Source organism: Carya illinoinensis, chromosome 13, assembly GCF_018687715.1.
Source record: "Carya illinoinensis cultivar Pawnee chromosome 13, C.illinoinensisPawnee_v1, whole genome shotgun sequence".
NCBI lineage: Eukaryota > Viridiplantae > Streptophyta > Magnoliopsida > Fagales > Juglandaceae > Carya > Carya illinoinensis.
Window position 1 is genome coordinate 4889441 of NC_056764.1, and position 21629 is coordinate 4911069.

The following is a 21629-nucleotide window of genomic DNA, read 5'->3' on the forward strand; positions in this document are numbered from 1 at the left end:
TACAATAAAGAACCATGAAAAAACTGCACACTAATTGCTAAATAAGCTGCACAGACTTGCTGAAAATAAATATTCTAGCATAAAAAACATATATATATATATATATGTGTGTGTGTGTGTGTGTGTCTATATATATATATATATATAGTTTGATAGTCTAGCTAGCATTCATAGAGTTTGGAAGAAAGTCGTGGAGTGAGGACAACTTGTAGGCCAGGGTGTTGCCTTTGCCAACGTGATGCCTAAGCCGTCAGTCATGTCCACCGGCTTGTTCAAACGGTGTTGTTAACTCAAATCCCTGAAGCAAACGGGCTAGTGTCAATTGCGATACTTGCGAGGCAAACTTGAATCCTGGGCAAGACCTTCTTCTAGAGCCAAATGGTATGAATTCAAAATGTTGACATGAGGCATCCATACTTGCATGACTTGAGAGAAACCTTTCAGGCAAGAAATCATCATATTGGTGCACAACCCTTGGGTCTCAATGCAGCTTCCACACATTTACAAATAGGAGAGTTCCCTTTGGAACGTAATAGCCACAAACATTACAATCTTCCATTGCCTCTTGAACTGGCACAGGGATTGGTGGGTATAAGCGCAAGGATTCTTTGATTATAGCTTGGAGATAAATCAGATTTTTAATATCAAAATTTTCCACCCATCTATCACTTCAACTTTGAGATCCAACTCTTCTTGTACACAGTTCAAAGTATGTTTGTTATTTAATAATAAGGATAGAAGCCATGATAGGTTAATTGAAACAGTGTCAGAACCAGCCAAGATGAGAGTCTACAACATGAAAATTGGACCACGGTTAAATTAAAAAAAAAAAAAAAATTATCTTCAATTATTAGAATATGAACTAAAGAAACATAGACTAACTCGTGAATTAGGACATTACTTGATTAACCAAGATCAATTACCAATTCTACAAGTGAACTTAAATTGTAATAAGGAGAAATGCTTGATGGAATTGTTCAATTACCCCTGCAGTTGCCTTGATAATGGTTTCTCGGGTATAACCAAACATGGAATCCTCCTCAATTAGTGATAGCATGACATTGATGAATTCTGGCTCATGGCTTTGTTCATTACTCTCGAGCCTCCTCGCAATATGTTCTTCAACCCAACTCCCTACTACAGAGTCGAAATTCCCTACAACGTGCTTTATAGATTTCACAGCTTGGCCCTGAAAACCAATCCATCTAAGAAACGGAATTAGATCAAACATGACAGGAACCCCAGCTAAATACACGAATTCTCTTATAGTTTTCCCTATGCGTTTTGCCTCTCCATCATTTTCACCATTTTCATTTAATGTTCTATCATGGGATGATAAGAATTTGGATAATTAGTAGCATTACTCATCAAGAAAAGTTTCCGAGAAAAAGGTTACTTTTTTCTTTGTAGCCCAGATCAGTTCCTTGCTTGTTGAGATCTTGAAGAGTATAATGGAGAAGCAATATCCCTTTTTTTCCTTCTACTTTTTTCAGTGCTTAATATCCTGGCGTTTTACTGAAGATTTCGAAAGAAAATAGAAAGATCAGACTGATATATAGGACTTCCAAACATGTCCTTATTAAAGAGTTGCCTTGCAGGCTGCAAGTAATTCCTTACAAGACTTCACCATTTATTATGACTATCAAAGAGAATGTCATTTCTCTAATAGTAAGAGAAGGTGACTTTAGACCAAAAAAAGAAAAATAAATAAATAAAGGTGATGAGGACAACTACTGCTTGCTTTAATATGCACGTATTGTACAAACCAGTTTCCTAGTAGGAGAATTTTTGTTGGCTCAAACGAGGCATCAAGCATAAGGTTCGCTTGATCCTCGCTTGAAATTCGCTCAACAATCACTTGAGCAAACTTCAAATCGGTCAAGCGCAGAACCTGATAATTCGCGCGCGCGCGCGCATATATATGTATTGGAACAGTACGGCCGCAAGACAAACAATGTGAGATTGAAACAGAGGCAGCCTTGAAAGAGAGAGTGAGAGAAACGTTGGCAGTTCCGTGGACGCACACACATTACAAAACCACGTAAATCATGTGTTTAATATAATTGATTTCGGTTTTGCTTTTACTTTTTTCTTATCATTCCCAACTACTTCTTCCCCCAACATTTTGAGCCTCCTCGCAGTCTGTTCTTCAACCCAACTTCCTATTAGAGAGTCCAATTCCAAGCAACACGCTTCATATATTTCACTTGGCTCTGCAAATCAATCCATGTAAGAAATGAAATTAGATCAAACATGACAGGAACGTCAGTTAAATACATGAATTCTCTGATAATTTTCCCTATGCGTTTGGCCTCTCCATCATTTCCACCATTGGCATAACCAAAATATCTCTTCCTCGCAATAACTTTAGTGATTATATTCAAGGCTAGGCCCTCAACCCCCGTTGACTGGGTTGTGTTAGTTGCTCGTACAAACAGAGTAGAGATATTTTTTGGTAAAATGTGAATATTTCCAATACTGGGCTAGCTGCAAGATGCAAGCCTCATCTTCTGCTTTCCCAATTACTCGTGTGGATGCTGTTGCAATAATCAAGCTTATTCTTGAGCATCCAAGACGATCGTTGTCTTCCTTATCGTTCTAACATGTTTTGATTATATTTCATCAGTAGTGATTGCATGATTAGAATTATTCAAAGATAAAGCTGCAGGATAAGATTATTAAAACAAAATTTCTTAAAAGGGGTTAAAAATAAGAACAATACTGCTACATACCCCCGGGGAAGTAACCCCGCCGCATCCTCGTGACTGACGTGGCAGTTGCCACGTCAGCCGGTAATAAAAAATTAATTAAAAAAAAAATGAAAAAGGCGGAAAGAAGGCATAGTGAACTCAACGCGGGAGGGAGTAGCTTTTGATGTGATTTTGACCTCGCAGAGCCCAAAACAGAACCTCCCATAGCCGACGAGCTTGAGCTGGGTTTTGCTGTGATTTCATCTGTATTACTCAAGTAAGCGAACGGTTGCTTTTGAAGAATATTGAGGAAAACTGTGCAGAAAATCAAAATCGGAAACAGAGAACTGCCGAGGAGCTTTAACTGGCTTTTTGCTTGTTATTTCATCTGCATTTGTGGGTAAGACTATAGTTTTAATTGAGTTTTTCTTTAAACATTTGATTTGGGTTGTTGTTACACATTTTCTCGTATATTTCTTTGTTTTACCTTTTTTTTTTTTTGTGTATTTGTTATTGCTTAGTACTGGGTGGATTTTTTTATAGTAGGTTGGTATTTTCTATTACACATTTGGCTGGAATATTCTCTACTCTGTTTGCTTCAAAACCCTCGATTCCAAATGATGTCCTAACTAGGGCATTCCAAGTAGAAGAAAAGGTTGTCAAATCTGTAAAGTCGAAGCTCAGTTCTTGAGCTAAGACCATCCACTCCGGATAATCTCCCCTTTATGTGAAAACTGTGTTGTAGTAATGCTTTTGATTTGAGGTTGCATACCTCCTATTCTTGTGTTGTTATTCTTTGTATTGATTCATTGTGTTGATTTGAAGTTCAGTTCTTGTAATGCTTGTGTTGGTATTCAGGTTGTTTATCTTTATAGTCATGGTTGGTTACGATAAAATAAGGAAATAAAGGCTTTACAGTAGGAGGACACAGTACTCTGGGTACTCTTATGTAACTGTGAGGAAAAAAAGGTCCATCCATTAGAATCCAGAGGCACCGATTGGTAAAAAGAGTTGGCATAAATCTGCACAATGAAAGCCAATGATTGCATCACTGGCAGCGGAAGAAGTTCCAGTTCTGCAGCTCTGGAAAGGGAATAAAATGAAATAGAAAAAAAGAACAAAGAAAAATAAAAAAACAGGTAGATGACGACAAACAAAACACTGAAACAGGTTCTTGAGGTTATGCAATTTTTTTGTTTTTTCTCTCTTGTAAGAGAGCTAGCTGGGAAGTCTCTAAAACTGAAGGAAAGATCATGATCGACAGTACTATCTGTGAGCAACCTATGCAGCAATATTATTGTTGATAGTGATGCCAATGGCTCACTTTGCAAAGGGCCTTTAATTCATTTCATGCCTTTGCCTAAATGGTCGATAAGTCAACACAACGAGAAGCTAGCTAGGTAGATGAGAGAAATATCGATGGTTCAGGTGCCCAACTGCTCGCTCCAACATGCATGTGTCCAAACCATTTATATATATGTGGATAGTGACCGATATTATAGAATTATAAGATGATCATGCATGTGTGCTTCATATGCTTATAAACTGATGATGTAGACAATGATGCAGACTTTGAATCAAGCTTACCTTTTCTCCTTCTTAGAAATTATTATTATTAATGCACTGCACTGTAGGGTAGGGTTTGATTTTGGCATGCATGGCTCCATGTGATACCAATTGGGGGTGGTGGGGGTGGTGGTGGTGGTGGTGGGGTACATGAGGAAAGATTCCATTTGGTGTCATTCCTTATTTATTCTCTTTGGTTGTTACTTGAGGTTGTAATTAATACGTTGCGTTCATTTGATTAAATGCTTTTAATCAAGTATTTAATATATCATATTTATGTTTCCATACTTAATTTGTGGCAGTTGTATAATATTTTCGCAGCATGGGAAACGAGAAAGAACAGCAAACTACGCAAACATCATCTAGTCAAGACATTCCATCAACTAGTCAAGACACTCCAAGTTACATGCCTGGTTACTTTGGACCAGTGCCTACGTGGTCACCAACTTTTCTACCATATCCGACTGGTAACCAATATTGTATCAACATACAGGTAGTGATAACTTGTAGCTCGAATTATTGGATTATAATTAGCTTTTTTGCAACTACTAAAAAAAGTCAGAGTTGGCTTAATTGCATGCTGGAATATTGATGACCTTTTATAAGTTGTTGCAGAATGCTGGTTACTCTTTTGAACATATCATGGAACCTCCGACTCATATCAGCAATACAAGTTCTGCCACGAGCAAAATAATTGCTAAAGATCTCGATAATAGAGCTGATGGTGGGGAATTTGAAGCGCCACTTGGTTCTCCTCTAGTTGAAGAACATACTGAGGAACGGCCAAATCCCTCAGAATCTAATACTGGCAATCCCTTGAAATCTCATAATGTCCAAGTGGTTGATGATGATACGATTGAGGAGCCAAAGTCGGGAATGGAGTTTAATTCCCTTGAAGAGCTATTGTGTTATTATAAGGAATATGGTAAAAAATGCGGGTTTGGGGTGATGACAAAACGGACTGATAGGGAAGAAAATGACTCTGTTAGATACGTCACTCTTTGTTGTGCCCATGGTGGGAAGGCCCGGAATAGGACGTTGAATGTTGCCAACCCACGTCCGACAGGAAAGATAGAATGTAAGGCAAGAATTAATGCCTTAAGGCAAGATGGAGTGTTGAGGTTGACGACAGTACATAATATCCATAACCATGGCCTCAATCCAAAGAAATCTCGCTTCTTTCGATGTAATAGAGAAGTTAGCGATGCCGTGAAAAGGGTCCTAGATACCAATGATTTGGCTGGCATCTGAGCTAGTAAGAGTTACGGATCTCTCGTTGTTGGCGCGGGTGGATTCGAGAATCTCCCATTTCTCGAAAAAGATTGTCGCAATTATATTGACAAGGCAAGACATCTACGACTTGGCGCAGGTGGTGCTGGAGCCCTCCAACAGTATTTTTTACGGATGCAATACAAAAATTCTAGATTTTTTTATATGATGGATATAGATGATAATGGGAGGTTAAAGAACGTATTTTGGGCAGACCCCCGTAGTAGAACTTGTTGCCCAGATGACTAACACAAGAGGGGGGGTGAATTGAGTTGTATTAAAAAAATAACAATTACAAATCAAATATATAATATAAAATATAAACAAAATATGAAATAACAATAAATATAAAGAGTAAGGGTAAGAGAGAAGCAAACTCAGTATGTTAACGAGGTTCGACCCCACTGCCTACGTCCTCGCCTCAAGCTAACCCTTGAGGATTCCCAAATTCACTATTCAACCTCCTTCAGGTGGAGATAGAAACCTATTACACCTTTGAACAACACCGCTACAAAGGATCCGTGTAGAACACCCTCTACACTTGCAATCACCTTACACGTGGTGATTCAACTATTCCCCGTGTAGAATACTTTCTACACACACAAGGGTTATACACACCCTTTTTCTGATACAAAAGCTGATAGTGGGTAGGTTATCAGAAAACACTCCTCAATGAGTGAAATAATAACAATACAGCGCAAACTATATCTCTCAAAATGAACAAGGATTAAGGCTCAATGCTTAGAGAAGGGAGAATGAAAGCTTTGAATGAATGTTGTATGCTCTTGGTGTTGTGAATGTGAAGCTCTCAAATGATCTATTTATAGGCATATGAGACTTCATATTCAAATTTAAAAGGATTCACATGTCAAAGACAACATCATTCACTTTTTCAAAAAATTCAAATAAAAGGTTCTTCTTTTTCAATTGTCAAAGACAACATCATTCACTTTTTCAAAGAATTCAAATAAAAGGTTCTTCTTTTTCAATTGTCAAAGACAACATCATTCACTTTTTCAAAAAAATCAAACCTAATCTTTTACTTTTGGCATATGACAAAATGAGCACACTTTCATTTTCAAAAAATTCAAATCTAATCTTTTACTTTTTGTATAAGTCTAAAAAAGCATCAATCACTTTTGAAAATATTCAAATAAAACATGCACATGTGAAAGATGACAATCAATCATCTTTAATATTTTCAAAGTTCAACCCTTTAATCAAGGCATGCACATGCAAAAGATGACAATCAATCATCTTTCAAAATTTTCAAATTTAATTTTCAAAAATATTCATGCACATGTGGAAAATGTATTTTAATGCTTTATGATAAAATATTAATTTTGAGCATTAATCCTAATTTCGAATTTTGAAGAGATTTACAACATTACTCTATAATTTTAATGTGAACTTGTTCCCTTCTTGCTCATGCTTGTTTCCTTGATGTGCTTGACTCCATTGTGTAGACAACTTGAGCTTGAGACTTCTTTATTCTTTGAATTCATTTGTTATCATCAAAATCCATGTGTAAATATATAATTACACAAAACTTGAAATATTGGATTCAACAGAGCTGCGTACCAATATTTTGGCGATGTGGTGACATTCGACACCACATACTTAACGAATCGATATGGTATGCCCTTTGCACCATTTGTTGGTATAAACTACCATGGGCAATCAACTTTGTTGGGAGCTGGCTTGATTTCTAGTGAGGATACCGAGACATTTGTGTGGTTATTCGAGACATGGTTGCAATGTATGGATGGTATCGCTCCGAAAGCCATTATCACTGATCAAGATAGAGCGATGAAAAATGCAATCGCTCTTGTCTTTCCAAATACAAGACATAGATTTTGTCTTTGGCATATACTTAAGAAAGTTCCCGAGAAACTTGGCACATATGGTTCCTAGAAAACTGGGATGAAAAGTGCCTTGATGAAATGTGTATATGACACCCAACGTGTTGATGAGTTTGAGAAGTGTTGGGATGAGTTGCTTACCACTTACAACTTGCATGAGAATGCGTGGTTGCAGAGCCTATACGTTGAGCGTGAACATTGGGTCCCAGCATTTTTGAAGGAGTATTTTTGGGCTGGAATGAGTACAACGCAGCAAAGCGAGAGCATGAATGCATTCTTTGACGGTTATGTACATTCTAGAACAAACTTAAAGGAGTTTGTAGACCAATTTGATAACGCATTGAAAAAAAAGATTGAGAATGAAAATCTCGCAGACTTCCAGTCATTTAATGTCACAATTCCCTGCATATCTAGATCTCCGATTGAAAAGAGGTTCCAAGAGTTGTACACGATTGCTAAGTTCAAGGAAGTTCAGCAGCAAGTCAACGGTATCATTGACTTGAATCCGAAGTTACTACCAAGTGATGGTGCAATAAAGACATATATGGTTGAGGATGAAGTAGCTTTGGAGGAGTTCACTAAGTTGGTTACGTATTTTGTGGACTTTAGTAAGGTTGATGCAGTTGCAAAGTGCTCTTGTGGATTATTTGAGATGAGGGGAATATTATGTCGGCACATTTTGGCTGTATTCAGATGTAACGATATTAGATATTTGTAGGAAATATACATTTTAGATCGATGGATGAAGGATATTAAAAGGCGATACACATTAATCCACAGTAGCTATGATGAAGGGGACCAACGGCCAGATGCTAATAGATATTCAAGTCTTTTGAGCATTTGTTATCAGATGATTACTCATGCAGCTAGTTCGAGAAAGCATACTGAAGATGCGAGAAGTAAGTTATATGCGATGATTGAGCTCTATCGTGCCAATGAAGAACCCCCATCTTTCACTCAAATTGGTTCTAATGCTAATGACACAGCAAATGACACTACGGTCGGGTGTTCTGGGGAAGTACACAGCCCACGTGTTGTGCGAGGCAAAGGCAGACCTCCATCTCTAAGAAGAGCATCCAGGATGGAGATAGACATGCGGAAAGCAAAAGCAAAGTTGAAGAAAGCACCGGCAAAGGGGAAGCGTAAAGAGGTGAAAATATTTTATGTTATTCGGGTCTTCCAGTCATTTTATTAAAAGTTTAATAACGTATATTTGTTTGGTAATTAGCGGGATGGAGGCGATACCCGGTCCGTGGATAAAGGAGATACACCTGTTGTGGAAGTATGCAGGAGTTTATTTGGCCCTTCTAAGATCGATCGAACCAAATATGAACACATGCACGTATATTAATTATTTTATATTTATTAATAAGTTTAAAAAGGTGGCTGTATATTGACCTTAGACCAATTTGCAGCAGGCTATTTCAGGTGTGGGTATAGACATGACTACAACACAGGCCTGACAAAATGTGATGCGGAGTCAAGAAAGCGTAAGTGGATTTGTGCACTTTATCCCCTTTATTAATACTTATATTTATTAGTACAATTAATATTTTTGTTTATTATTTACAGATGCAAGTTGAGTTGAATGGATCACAATTGGATCGATGTGGGTTGGACGGCTCACAACCGTTGCAATGAGAATTATATTTTATGGCTGGAATATTTGTATTTGGATTTAATACAGGTATTTCCTTTATCTCTTTGCAGTGGCTGTAAAATATGAGGGTGTGGGCATCAGAAATCCATCATGTTGGCTAGGCTCTTTTAGGCATGTTTGGCTGTATTCAGATGGAATTACTATTTTTGGCATGCATGGATTTTATTGCATTTATAGCTTGGAATTTGAAGGAAAAGTTCACAGTTGTCGTTGTGCTAACTGATGCGGGATAACTTAATGCGATGGGTCAGAATTTTGAGTTTTCTAGTGTCAAACAAAAGGCATTCCTAAAATGCAAATGTCTTGAATTTTTATTAAGCTGAATTCCAAGCTTATGAGGTCAGAATGGCTTCCTTTGTATTTAATTTCAATTGCAATCATATGATAACCACCATGAATCCTTATTTGGTGGTGCTGGAGAAATGTATTAAAGTAGTTCAACGTCATACTTTATTTACTTTTCTTTATCATGATCGCTTGATTAAGTGACTGGCATTTCTTAGGTTCATATTTTTGTCATACTTATCAAAATATCAACTAATTGCATCATTTCCATACTTATCTGTACGTGCTGATGGTTTGAAAAAGATTAGGTTTTTTTATAGGTGTTTGAAGGGAAAAATTTTCCTCAAAATGATGTGTTCTTTTTTTTCCTCCCTATTTTTCGCATCTTTGCCTCTCAGCTAGATAAACTAATTCTTATATTTGTTTATCAATTTTACAGCCTGCTGGTGGTCAGAGTTCAATCATGTTTAGTGAAGAACCATGTAAGGCAAGAAAAAAAAGATTTTACGTCATTACCATTCAGGGGAAAGGCTCCACGATTTTACGTGCATTACCATGGTTGAGGATGAAGTACTCCAGGATTTCACTAAGTTGTTAAAGGCAGAGACATTTACGTGCACCAGTTAATTTGATGTAAAATGACTATTTGATTTATGACTAACATCAATAAATTAGTTAGCCGTATGTATCCTTCAAATGGGAAATAAACCTATTCTATCCATAGGTTACAACAGATTTTACGTGCAGCTATTTATTGATGTTCAATGAGGATCAACTGATGGTTGTGGTAATGGTCAATTTTTGAATTATTCTGTCAAAATAGATAGACCAAATTGCTGCTAGAAAATATTAGCAGCTGGAATCCGAACCATTGCTAAGTTCAAGCACTGTATAACATAAGAGAATGCATTCTAATGCCTACCAAAAAGAACATCTCAACTCCCTATATCTTCCATCACAAAATAAAAGAAATAATGATAAATATCCATAACCATATGTTCCTTCCATCAATTTCATTCCAACCAAGCATTTGGGCAGAGTTACATTTTCTATTCTCTGCCACAGAAACAAGTACCCAGCAGACCAAGCATTGCATTCAGTGTAAAGAGTTACATAACTAGGATTTACGTCCACAAAATATCATGTTACTAGTTAACAACAATCCCAAATTCACTTATATAACACTAGGTAAAATGCATGTACAAATACAAAACAACAGTAAATCCAAAATAGCGTGCGCAACCCCCTTCTTCTAGCTTCTTGTGCATTGAGCAGCAACTCCTTTTGCGTAACCTCGTCGCTTTTATTGGACAACACCATGCTTACCCTCTCGAGGTGATCCACTATCTTATGGAGCTCAATCTCCCTCTTTTCCAGCATCTGAAGTATGTTCTTTACATCTTTCTCTTTCTTTAAAAGTTCATCAATTCTTTCTTGAACTTGTAGCTCAATCACTTCATTACCATCCAACCACTTGAAAAACTTACAATATGGTAAGCCCTGGACATTTCATACATATATTAGAAAAGAGGAACTGTGCAGTTTATTAATGCTTATATAAAATATTTTAGGCAACAAATATTTTACTTACCTGGGTATTATACTTTGAACACCCTAAGAAGGGTCTTCTTGGGTTTTTTGTAGTCGTTGACCATTTCAATGTGGCTTCCAGCTCGCAGAAGCACAATTCTTTTCCCAAACTACGTTTGGGAAAAGATGATGAAGATATTGATGGCGATGATTTTGACATTCTAATATGAACCCCCATAAATCAATTGAATAACAGTTGAATAATGATGGAATAATTAATGAAGAGCGAGAAGTTTTGACAGATTAGTGAAGAGTAGCAAGTTTAGAAAGTATTATTCATAATATAATTAGTTAGTAATTTTCAACTTTTTTTAATGAAGACAAGTTAATGAAAGGAGGCCCGAATTTCAGGTGGACCTAAAAGACCCAGGTGGTTACTTCTGGGGAAATACTTGGTTACTGAACGACCATTCAAGTGCACATTTATAAATGAGATTCAATAATCACTAAACAGAAAAACTAAGGATAAACAGACCAATCAACTACCTTGAAGCCTTGAAGTGCAACTAAGGAAAAACCAACAACTGAACGACCATTCAAGTGCACATTTATAAATGAGATTCAATAATCACTAAACAGAAAAACTTAGGATAAACAATCCAATCAACTACCTTGAAGCCTTGAAGTGCAACTAAGGAAAAACCAAGCACTTAACGACCATTCAAGTGCACATTTATAATTGAGATTCAATAATCACTAAACAGAAAAACTAAGGATAAACCATCCAATCAACTACCTTGAAGCCTTGAAGTGCAAGTAAGGAAAAACCAACAACTTAACGACCATTCAACTGCACATTTATAATGAAGATTCAATAATCACTAAACAGAAAATTACTGTGAAAAACCATCCAATCAACAACCTTGAAGCCTTGCTGTTGCTAGTAAAACTAAGGAAAAACATTGACTTGAAATCAATAATTAGTTTAAGGCATATGGTAGATAGGGGCTTTTATTTTCCTAGTTTTCCCAGACCTCCCTAATTTCATTCCTACCCGATGCTATCCTTCATAGCAATATTTCTTTTTTGTAATGTAACAACTTTTCCCCAAATTTTCCCAGCAGCCATATGCAGTAAGTATTAAAACCACTCATCTCAAACAGACTCGAAAAAACGATATAATAAAGCTATATGAAATTTCTGTGCACAAACCATAAAAACACAAACATCAGACTTGAAGAAATCAAAGTAGCACATTCGACAATATTCAAAAGACACAATGATAGTTGTTCCCTCTTTCCCACATTCTCTCAGCAACCAAACAGAGCTACAGCAACTTATAAGATCCTAGTCCGCCAATAATACCCAAAACTCAATCCAATCAAACCCAACCGAGCAGAAAATAAATAAATAGAAAAGAGTTGGTAAAACAAACCAAAACCATTTGAAAGAAGTACATAAATTCGTGCCTTGAGGGTTCTTTGGGAGAGATTCGTGCCTTGAGGGTCGTGGGTTCGTGTCCCGTCACGGCCTCAGGTGTCAAGACGACGGGGATGGAGGTTTGGGGGAGAGCACGGGGTGAAGACTGAGTGGGTTCTCTGGGAGGACGATGGGGAGAGGGAGGGCGAGTGGGTTCACGGGTTCGTGTGGGTTAGGGTTAGGGTTGAGAGGGATGATGAGAAAGGAGAGATGAGAGGGAGAGATGCGAGGGAGATGAGAGGGTTAGGGTTCGGTAGGGAGATGAGAGGGTTAGGGTTCGGTTCGTGTGAGAAGAGAGGACGAGAGAGAAGAGAGAGACGAAAGGGACGAGAGAGAAGAGAGAGATGAGAACAAAGTTCAAACACATGCGGGAAGGGAAAGCCACCGATGGGATTCAAAAACCAAAACGGCGTCGTTTACATTAAGTTGCCACGTAGGAAACGGGGATGCAAAGGGGATGCACCCCGGGGATGTTTAGAATTTTCCAAATAAGAAAGAAAAGATCTAGCGCGTAGGAAAGTTCACCGACCTGACCCGTAAGCACCAAATTTCGACCCGACCCGAATATGTTTCATACCGATTAGGAAATTACCCGTTAACCGATCACCCGAATCCTTCTTCTCCTTCCTTTTGGAAGCATCGACTTGGCTGGCTGAACTTTAGGCCCTCTCTAAGACCACTGCCCGGTACTCATTTGAGTTTCAAGAATTCGATCCAAGCAAGCAAAACTATTTTATACATTTACCAATTTCAGGTTTTGAAAAGAGAAAATAGGGAAAAAAAACTACAAACAGAAGATTTTGACAGTGTTATTATTCAATTTCTGCCCTCTTTTTGGTACGGGTCTATCTGAGTTTTCTTGGATAGATGATTTTGACAGAGTGTTCTCTTTTGAGGGCTTGGATTTGGACAATTATGAGACCCTTACATTTGGGGCTGATTTGAGAGTTTTAGAGAGAGTTTTGGGCCTTCGAAAAGGGGTTTTCAACTTTGAATTAGAAGAACTTGAGGACGAAGGGCAGTGGGAGAGAGAACCTGGACAGCATCTAGGACCTTCCATAGACACGAAAGAAGCTTCTTCTTCCTTCGATTGCTCTCTTCGTTCTTCACCGCTGCTAGTGCCAGCGAGGGTTTCTTCGGGATCTTAAATGACAAAGTCCAGTTCATAGTGCAACGATACTGAGAGCGAGAGATCTAGCGCCAGATCGAAGCTGGTAGATGCTGGTAGTGCCAAATCGATGCTGGTAGCGCCAGATCGATGTTGGAGAAGACGCTGGATGCTGGTAGTGCCAGATCGATGCTAGAGAGGACGCTTAAATTGGGTAACGGGTAATACTCGTTTCCGATTTTAACCACAAACGGTCCGGGTTATCGGTCCGGGTAACTTTGGAAAACGGGTCGGGTGGGGTCTCCGGATTTTTTGTTCAGCGTGTGCAGATTGCCTGGGAAATTTTTCAATAGAGATCTAGAAGATTTTTGTTGTTTTGACTTGATCCTCTCTTGAAACTCTGTCCTCTGCCTACGATAGATAGCTGGGTTTGGAAAAGAGAAAGAAAGGCATGTTTGTGGGAAAAAGAAGAACGAAAATGGGCAAAATGACGACACTCCTATGAAAGTATTTATTCCTCAATCAACACTCCTATGGAAATCATCACCATAGAGAGGTGTGATCACCCTTAAATTTACAGTATTTTCAAAAGTCCTGCTAGGCTGCTATTCCGAAGACACTGCACACCACGGATGCCAGCGTGGGGGCACTGTTTTTTTTTCTAATTTTAAACTTCACAAAATACAGCAGCTCTCCCCCTCCCACTCTCCCCCAACAACACAAATTATCCCCACAGAATGCCTTCGATCTCTCTCTCTCTCTCTCTCTCTCTCTCTCTCTCTCTCTCTCTCTCTCTCTCTCTCTCTCTCTCTCTCTCTCTCTCTCTCTCTCTCTCTCTCTCTCTCTCTCTCTCTCTCTCTCTCTCTCTCTCTCTCGTATGCAAGTTATCAATGATACCATGATATACTTGGCTGAAGAGCTGTGTCTAGGTCACTTTGTTCCAACCGTAAAGATCAAGAAAAACAAAAGGATAAAGAGAGAAAAATTTCTCATGACCGTGATTTCTCTCGTTTGTTTTGCTCTCTTCAGAATAAGAACAATGGACATAATTTATAAAGGGCCGCTAATATATGCCCAAGATATGGCTTTGGATTGCCTAACTCCTTTGCCATGTTCAGCACCACCTACCCACCTTCGAATCTTTTTCTTCGCCTTTGAATAGTTATCTTCTATTACAGGAACGTCAAAGCCCATAAATGTTATTGTTAGTTTGTTTTCACCTCATGTCCTTGTTTCTTCTTTTTCATTTTCAATATTTTTTGACTTTTCAAAGTATTTGCATTTGGAAAATTTGAGATTTTGGAGAGAAGCAAGTTGGTTTCGAGCCGTGACGTGGCAAACCCAATCTACGGGTGTGCGGTGTGCTGCAGGGACCGGCCTCTAAATAAATTTTTTGTATGGTTTTTGTTACTTATTATTATCTCTACATATTATATTTTTTTTACTTTTTAAAATTTTTTTTAGTTTTAATATTCTTAAATTAATTAAATTCTTCTACTCATTATTCATATATCACATATTTGATAAGAGAAAAATAAAATAAAATAAAAAATAGACTTGGCCTCCTCAGTATGTTTGAGATTACTAATTAAAATCCTAATTAATTAGCTTCATGTGAAGCCTTTTTTCATCATACAGTTGAAATATTCTCCCAATATCCTGTTGAGTACTGTGGAGTCTGGTCCACACCGCTCGAGCGGAGGCATTGGCCGCTCGAGCGAAGTCAGGCAGAGTCGAACGCTCGATGTCAGCTCGACAGTGAGCTCGAGCAGGAGGAGTTCGCTCGAGCGGAGGTATTGGCCGCTCGAGCGAAATCAGGCAAAGTCGAACGCTCGACGTCAGCTCGATAGTGAGCTCGAGCGAGATGCGGAAGGGAAGTTCGCTCGACGCGCGCTCGACATGCCGCTTGAGCGAACATACGATTTAGGGATTCCGCCGTTTGAACTACATATATGATTTTTTGCCTCTTAAGTCGGTATAGAGCAGATACGAAAACACTGTGGATGAACAGTGTTGTGACCCATCTTGTAGTGTGATTCCTCAATAATAAAATCCTCTACAGCTCTCGTGGACGTAGGCAATTTGCCGAACCACGTACATCTTGTGTCGTGTGTGATTGCGTGTGTGATCGTTTTTCTTTCTCATTCGGTGTTATTTTCAATTCATTGTCATCGTTTTTCACAACAATTGGTATCAAGAGCCAAGGTTCGGGTCTGAGGAGAAACGATGGCTGGAGATGAATTGAAGGTATCGGGGATCGAGAAGTTTGATGGCACGGATTTTGGATACTGGAGGATGCAGATAGAGGACTACCTCTATGGGAAGAAACTTCATCTTCCACTATTGGGGCAGCAACCGGAAAAGATGGATTATGCTAGTTGGAACCTGTTGGATCGACAGGTTCTGGGGGTTATTCGATTAACCCTGTCGAGATCCGTTGCACACAACGTCATCAACGAGAAGACGACGGCGGATCTCATGGCGGCTTTGTCAGGTATGTATGAAAAGCCGTCAGCGAATAACAAGGTACATCTGATGAAAAAGTTATTCAATTTGAAAATGGCAGATAGTACGTCTGTTGCACAACATCTGAATGATTTTAATACTATCACAAATCAATTGTCGTCTGTTGAAGTTGAATTTGATGATGAGATACGTGCACTGATATTATTGGCTTTATTGCCAAATAGTTGGGAAGCCATGAGAATGGCTGTTAGTAATTCTGCTGGTAAAAATAAACTGAAATATGATGATATTCGTGATTTGATTTTGGCTGAGGATGTGCGCAGGAAAGATTCAGGCGAGACCTCGGGTTTGAGTTCAGCCCTAAATGTTGACTCTCGAGGGAGATCACATGACAGGAATTCAAACAGAGGAAGATCAAAATCAAAGTACAGGGGCAAGAGCAAGTCGAGGCCTGGTCAGCAGGCAACTTGCTGGAATTGTGGCAAACCTGGCCACATAAAGAAAAACTGCAAAAACCCCAAGAAGACGGAGAATGATAGTGCTAATGTGGTAACTGAAGAAGTACATGATGCACTATTGCTTGCAGTTCATAGTCCAGTTGATGACTGGATACTGGATTCAGGGGCTTCCTTCCATACATCTTCCCGCCGGGAACTAATGCGGAATTATGTTGCAGGTGATTTTGGGAAGGTATATTTGGCTGATGGTGAGGCTTTGAACGTAGTGGGGATGGGAGACATTGACATTGCACTCCCTGGCAAGAACAAATGGACCTTGCAAAAGGTCAGGCACATTCCTGAGTTGAAGAAGAACCTCATTTCTGTTGGGCAGCTTGATGAGTGTGGTCATTCAGTGGTGTTCTCAGATAGCACCTGGAAGGTCACAAAAGGGGCATTGGTACTAGCTCGGGGTAAGAAAACTGGTACACTTTATATGACTACTGGTTTAATTGACACTATTGCTACTACCGTTGCAGAGAGCACAGCAGATTTGTGGCATTGTAGGCTTGGCCATATGAGTCAGAAGGGCATGACGGAACTTCTGTCTAGAGGCAAGCTACCAGAACTGAAAACAGTTGATCTCGGTATGTGTGAGAGTTGTGTTATGGGGAAACAAAAGAATGTCAGCTTCTTGAAAAGTGGCAGGATGCCAAAGACAGGAAGACTTGATCTTGTGCACACAGATGTGTGGGGTCCTTCTCTTGTTGCATCTCTTGGAGGTTCTCGCTACTATGTTACGTTCATTGATGATCATAGTAGAAAGGTATGGATTTATTTTTTGAAACATAAATCTGAAGTATTTAATGTTTTCAAAATTTGGAAAGCCATGGTTGAGACAGAGACAGGCTTGAAACTGAAGTGTTTGAGGTCTGACACTGGTGGTGAGTATGTTGATGGCGGGTTCAAGGAGTACTGTGCAGCTCTGGGTATCAGAATGGAGAAGACCATTCCTGGGACACCACAGCAAAATGGAGTTGCTGAGCGTATGAACAGGACTATTAATGAGCGTGCTAGAAGCATGAGGTTGCACGCTGGACTACCACCCACTTTCTGGGCAGATGCAGTCAGCACTGCCGTTTATTTGATAAACAGAGGGCCATCAATTCCACTGGATTGTGGATTGCCTAAGGAGGTTTGGAGCGGGAAAGAGGTTAAGTTTTCTCACCTTAAAACCTTTGGTTGTCTTTCTTATGTGCTTGTTGATTCTGATGCTCGCAGTAAGCTTGAGGCTAAGTCAAAGAAATGCTATTTCATTGGCTATGGAGACGAGGCATTTGGCTATCGTTTCTGGGATGATCAGGGTCGGAAAATCATAAGAAGCAGGAATGTGATTTTCAATGAGAAAATGATGTACAAGGATAAGTCGAGTACAGTTCCTGCAGTAGCTCCTCAGGAGTCCGAGTTTGTAGGATTGGATGACCTACCAGAGGTCACAGTGCAGTGTAAAGATGTGAGTGACGGGGAGAGTGGGTCCAGTACACCCATTCCTATTATTCCGCAGGCAGTTTTAGAACCGTCTACTCCTACAGTTGCAGTTCGCAGGTCAGTTAGGACTATACGTCGTCCACAGCGTTTCTCACCTACTTTGAATTACATTCTGTTGACAGATGGTGGAGAACCGCAGAGTTATGAAGAAACCTTGCAAGATGAGAATTCTAGCAAGTGGGAGCTGGCCATGAAAGACGAGATGGATTCCTTGCTAGGGAATCAGACATGGGAGTTGACAGAACTTCCATCAGGGAAGAAGGCATTACACAACAAGTGGGTGTACCGGGTGAAAACTGAGCATGACGGCAGTAAGAGGTACAAGGCTAGACTTGTTGTAAAAGGCTTTCAGCAAAAGCAGGGTATTGACTACTCTGAGATCTTTTCTCTTGTGGTAAAGATCACAACTATCAGGATGGTATTGGCTATGGTTGCCACTGAAGATCTATTTCTTGAGCAGTTAGATGTGAAGACAGTTTTTCTTCATGGAGACCTTGAAGAAGACATCTACATGCACCAGCCTGAGGGGTTTGTGGTACAGGGAAAGGAAGGTTCAGTTTGCAGACTGAAGAAGAGCTTGTATGGCCTGAAGCAAGCTCCTAGACAGTGGTACAAGAAATTTGACAACTTTATGCACAGTGCAGGGTATATTAGATGTCAGGCAGATCACTGTTGCTATGTCAGGCATTTTGACAATTCTTACATTATTTTGCTGTTGTATGTGGATGACATGCTTATTGCAAGGGCTAGTATTGATGAGATCAATAATCTAAAGAAGCAGATGTCAGAGCACTTTGCAATGAAGGATTTGGGAGCTGCAAAGCAAATCCTTGGCATGAGAATTGTCAGAGACAGAGTCAGAGGTACGTTGAGACTCTCACAGGCTGAGTATGTGAAAAAGATACTCAGCAGGTTCAACATGGACAAGGCCAAACCAGTTGGCACACCCTTGGGAAGTCACTTCAGACTCAGCAAGAATCAGTCACCAGAGTCAGAGGAGGAACGAGATTACATGAGTAAGGTTCCTTATGCCTCAGCCATTGGTTCACTTATGTATGCTATGGTTTGCACAAGACCGGATATTGCCCATGCAGTGGGAGTTGCGAGTAGATACATGAGTAACCCAGGAAAGCAACATTGGGAAGCAGTGAAGTGGATTTTGAGGTACCTAAAGGGTTCCTCAGAAACCTGTTTATGTTTCTCTGGAGAGAGCTTGGAGGTGCAGGGCTATGTTGATGCTAATTTAGCTGGAGATATTGACAGCAGAAAGAGTACCACGGGCTTTGTTTATACACTTGGTGGTACTGCAGTGTCATGGGGTTCTAATTTACAGAAAACAGTTTCTTTGTCTACAACAGAAGCTGAGTATATTGCAGTGTCAGAGGCTGCAAAGGAGATGGTATGGCTACAAGGCTTCTTGGAAGAATTGGGTAAGAAGAATCAGAAAGGCACTCTCTACAGTGACAGTCAGAGTGCCATATTCCTTGCCAAGAATCCAGCATTCCATTACAGGACCAAGCACATTCAGATCAGGTATCACTTCATACGGTCATTGTTAGATGACGGACAGTTGTTACTTGAGAAGATATGTGGAAGCAAGAACTCTGCTGATATGTTGACAAAGGGTGTTACGCTTGAGAAACTGAAGTTGTGCGCAACTTCAGTTGGTCTTCTAGAATGAAGACAGGAGCAGTGAGTTGCAGAGGTGGAGGATATCATGTTTGAGGAAGACGGAGATACAGCGAGTGTACTAGTCTCCAAGTGGGAGAATTGTTGAGTACTGTGGAGTCTGGTCCACACCGCTCGAGCGGAGGCATTGGCCGCTCGAGCGAAGTCAGGCAGAGTCGAATGCTCGATGTCAGCTCGACAGTGAGCTCGAGCAGGAGGAGTTCGCTCGAGCGGAGGCATTGGCCGCTCGAGCGAAATCAGGCAGAGTCGAACGCTCGACGTCAGCTCGACAGTGAGCTCGAGCGGGATGCGGAAGGGAAGTTCGCTCGACGCGCGCTCGACACGCCGCTCGAGCGAACATACGATTTAGGGATTCCGCCGTTTGAACTATATATATGATTTTTTGCCTCTTAAGTCGGTATAGAGCATATACGAAAACACTGTGGATGAACAGTGTTGTGACCCATCTTGTAGTGTGATTCCTCAATAATAAAATCATCTACAGCTCCCGTGGACGTAGGCAATTTGCCGAACCACGTACATCTTGTGTCGTGTGTGATTGCGTGTGTGATCGTTTTTCTTTCTCATTCGGTGTTATTTTCAATTCATTGTCATCGTTTTTCACAACATATCCCATCTTAATTCTAACATGTTTAAACCATTATAATTTATCACACATCCTAAGGCTACCATGGCTTTTTATGCAAGGCAATATTATTCTTGCGTCGCGTATAGGACTGTCATTCGGACAGAATTTCTTTTGTCAGTTTGATCAGGTCCAGAATTTGAATTACTGGTTTATATGGATGGCTATTGATCGGGATAATGGAGTAGCTTGTTCAGATCTTCAAGAGGATAACGGAGAAGCAATATGATCCATCCCTTTTTTTCCTTTTTTTTTTTTCCGTGCTTAATATCCTGTTCTTTGACTCGTAAATATTTCGACAGAAAATAGAAAAATCAGATTGATATATAGGATCAGTACTGCCAAACACGTCCTTATTAAGGATTTGCTTCGCAGGTTGCAAGCAATTGCTTAGAAGACTTCGCCATTTATTATGATATATGATTAAAGAGATTTGTCATTAATTTCTTGTTTAATACGTTAGAAAAGTTTATCAGACAACAGCTGCTTGCTTTAATATAAAACCTAAACGCACTATCTCTATGACATCCAACAGGCTCAACTATATAAACTAATCAGACAACATGGTTTTAACCACTAACATGACTTCATGACTTAGAAATGTTCTGTATATATTATTAATAATAATAATCGTCAGAACGTTCTCTTCCTCGATCCTCAGGTTTTGTTCTGATCTCTGTGTCGATCTAATTCCTCTCTACCCGGATGGTGATTTTCCTCCTGAAAATCATTTTCTTGGCGATAACAACGTCATGGAATCTTCTCACTCGATTATTATTCACCGCTGTTGCAAACCTTCTGGTGGTATCGATCCATGCATTCAAAGTGCCGGGGGAAGCCGCCCGTGGTGCTTTAGAACAAGTCGCGGAAGCCCTCAGGGGATGCTTGGAATACTTCTTGGAGCTTCTGATAGAAGCAGTCAAAACTCTCATCTCCACTGTGTTTGATGCTCTCATAAATGGTGTCTCGGGATCTGCTGTTTTTGCTGGCTCGGCGATTGGAGGCCTTGTGGAGCAAACCAGGACTAATCTTGAGGGGCTGTTGACAGATGTGCCGGAGCTTCTGGAGAGCTTCTCGGAGATGATTTCGACGATGGTGTCAGATTTGTGGAACAATTACAAGGATGCTTTAGGATATGTTACCGAAAATGCCTGACATGCATGTATTCATGTACATACATAGCTAGGGTAAGAGATTAGTGCTCAAAATTTTAAGATCGATGTGCTTTTCTTGATCTTCTTTTGTCTTCTTTTTCATATCAATATATGGCTTTGCATGTCCAAGTTCAGACATATATAAATATATATATATATATAATATGTTCATTGATTTTGAGTAGAAGCAGCTGAATTTGAGCTCTAGCTCCAAACTCATAAACTACTGTTCAAATAAACTGTAGCAGATGGTGGAAGAAG

General features: G+C 39.7%; 1 protein-coding gene across 1 annotated transcript; it reads left to right on the forward strand.

Moving 5' to 3' along the window:
• The first annotated feature begins 7652 nt into the window (after positions 1-7652).
• LOC122292204 (protein FAR-RED ELONGATED HYPOCOTYL 3-like) lies at positions 7653-9028 on the forward strand. Its single transcript, XM_043100440.1, has 4 exons — positions 7653-8072; positions 8238-8537; positions 8616-8669; positions 8960-9028. The coding sequence occupies exons 1-4, from the start codon at positions 7653-7655 to the stop codon at positions 9026-9028; spliced, it is 843 nt and encodes a 280-aa protein (XP_042956374.1).
• Positions 9029-21629: the final 12601 nt, after the last annotated feature.

Bases quoted from the DNA above. Each gene is read 5' to 3' on its own strand.
- LOC122292204 (XM_043100440.1), top strand. From the start codon at position 7,653: ATGAATGCATTCTTTGACGGTTATGTACATTCTAGAACAAACTTAAAG. The intron at 8,073-8,237 runs GTATTCAGATGT...ATTTGTTATCAG, and splicing joins TATGTCGGCACATTTTGGCT to ATGATTACTCATGCAGCTAG. The intron at 8,670-8,959 runs GTATGCAGGAGT...TATTATTTACAG, and splicing joins GAGATACACCTGTTGTGGAA to ATGCAAGTTGAGTTGAATGG.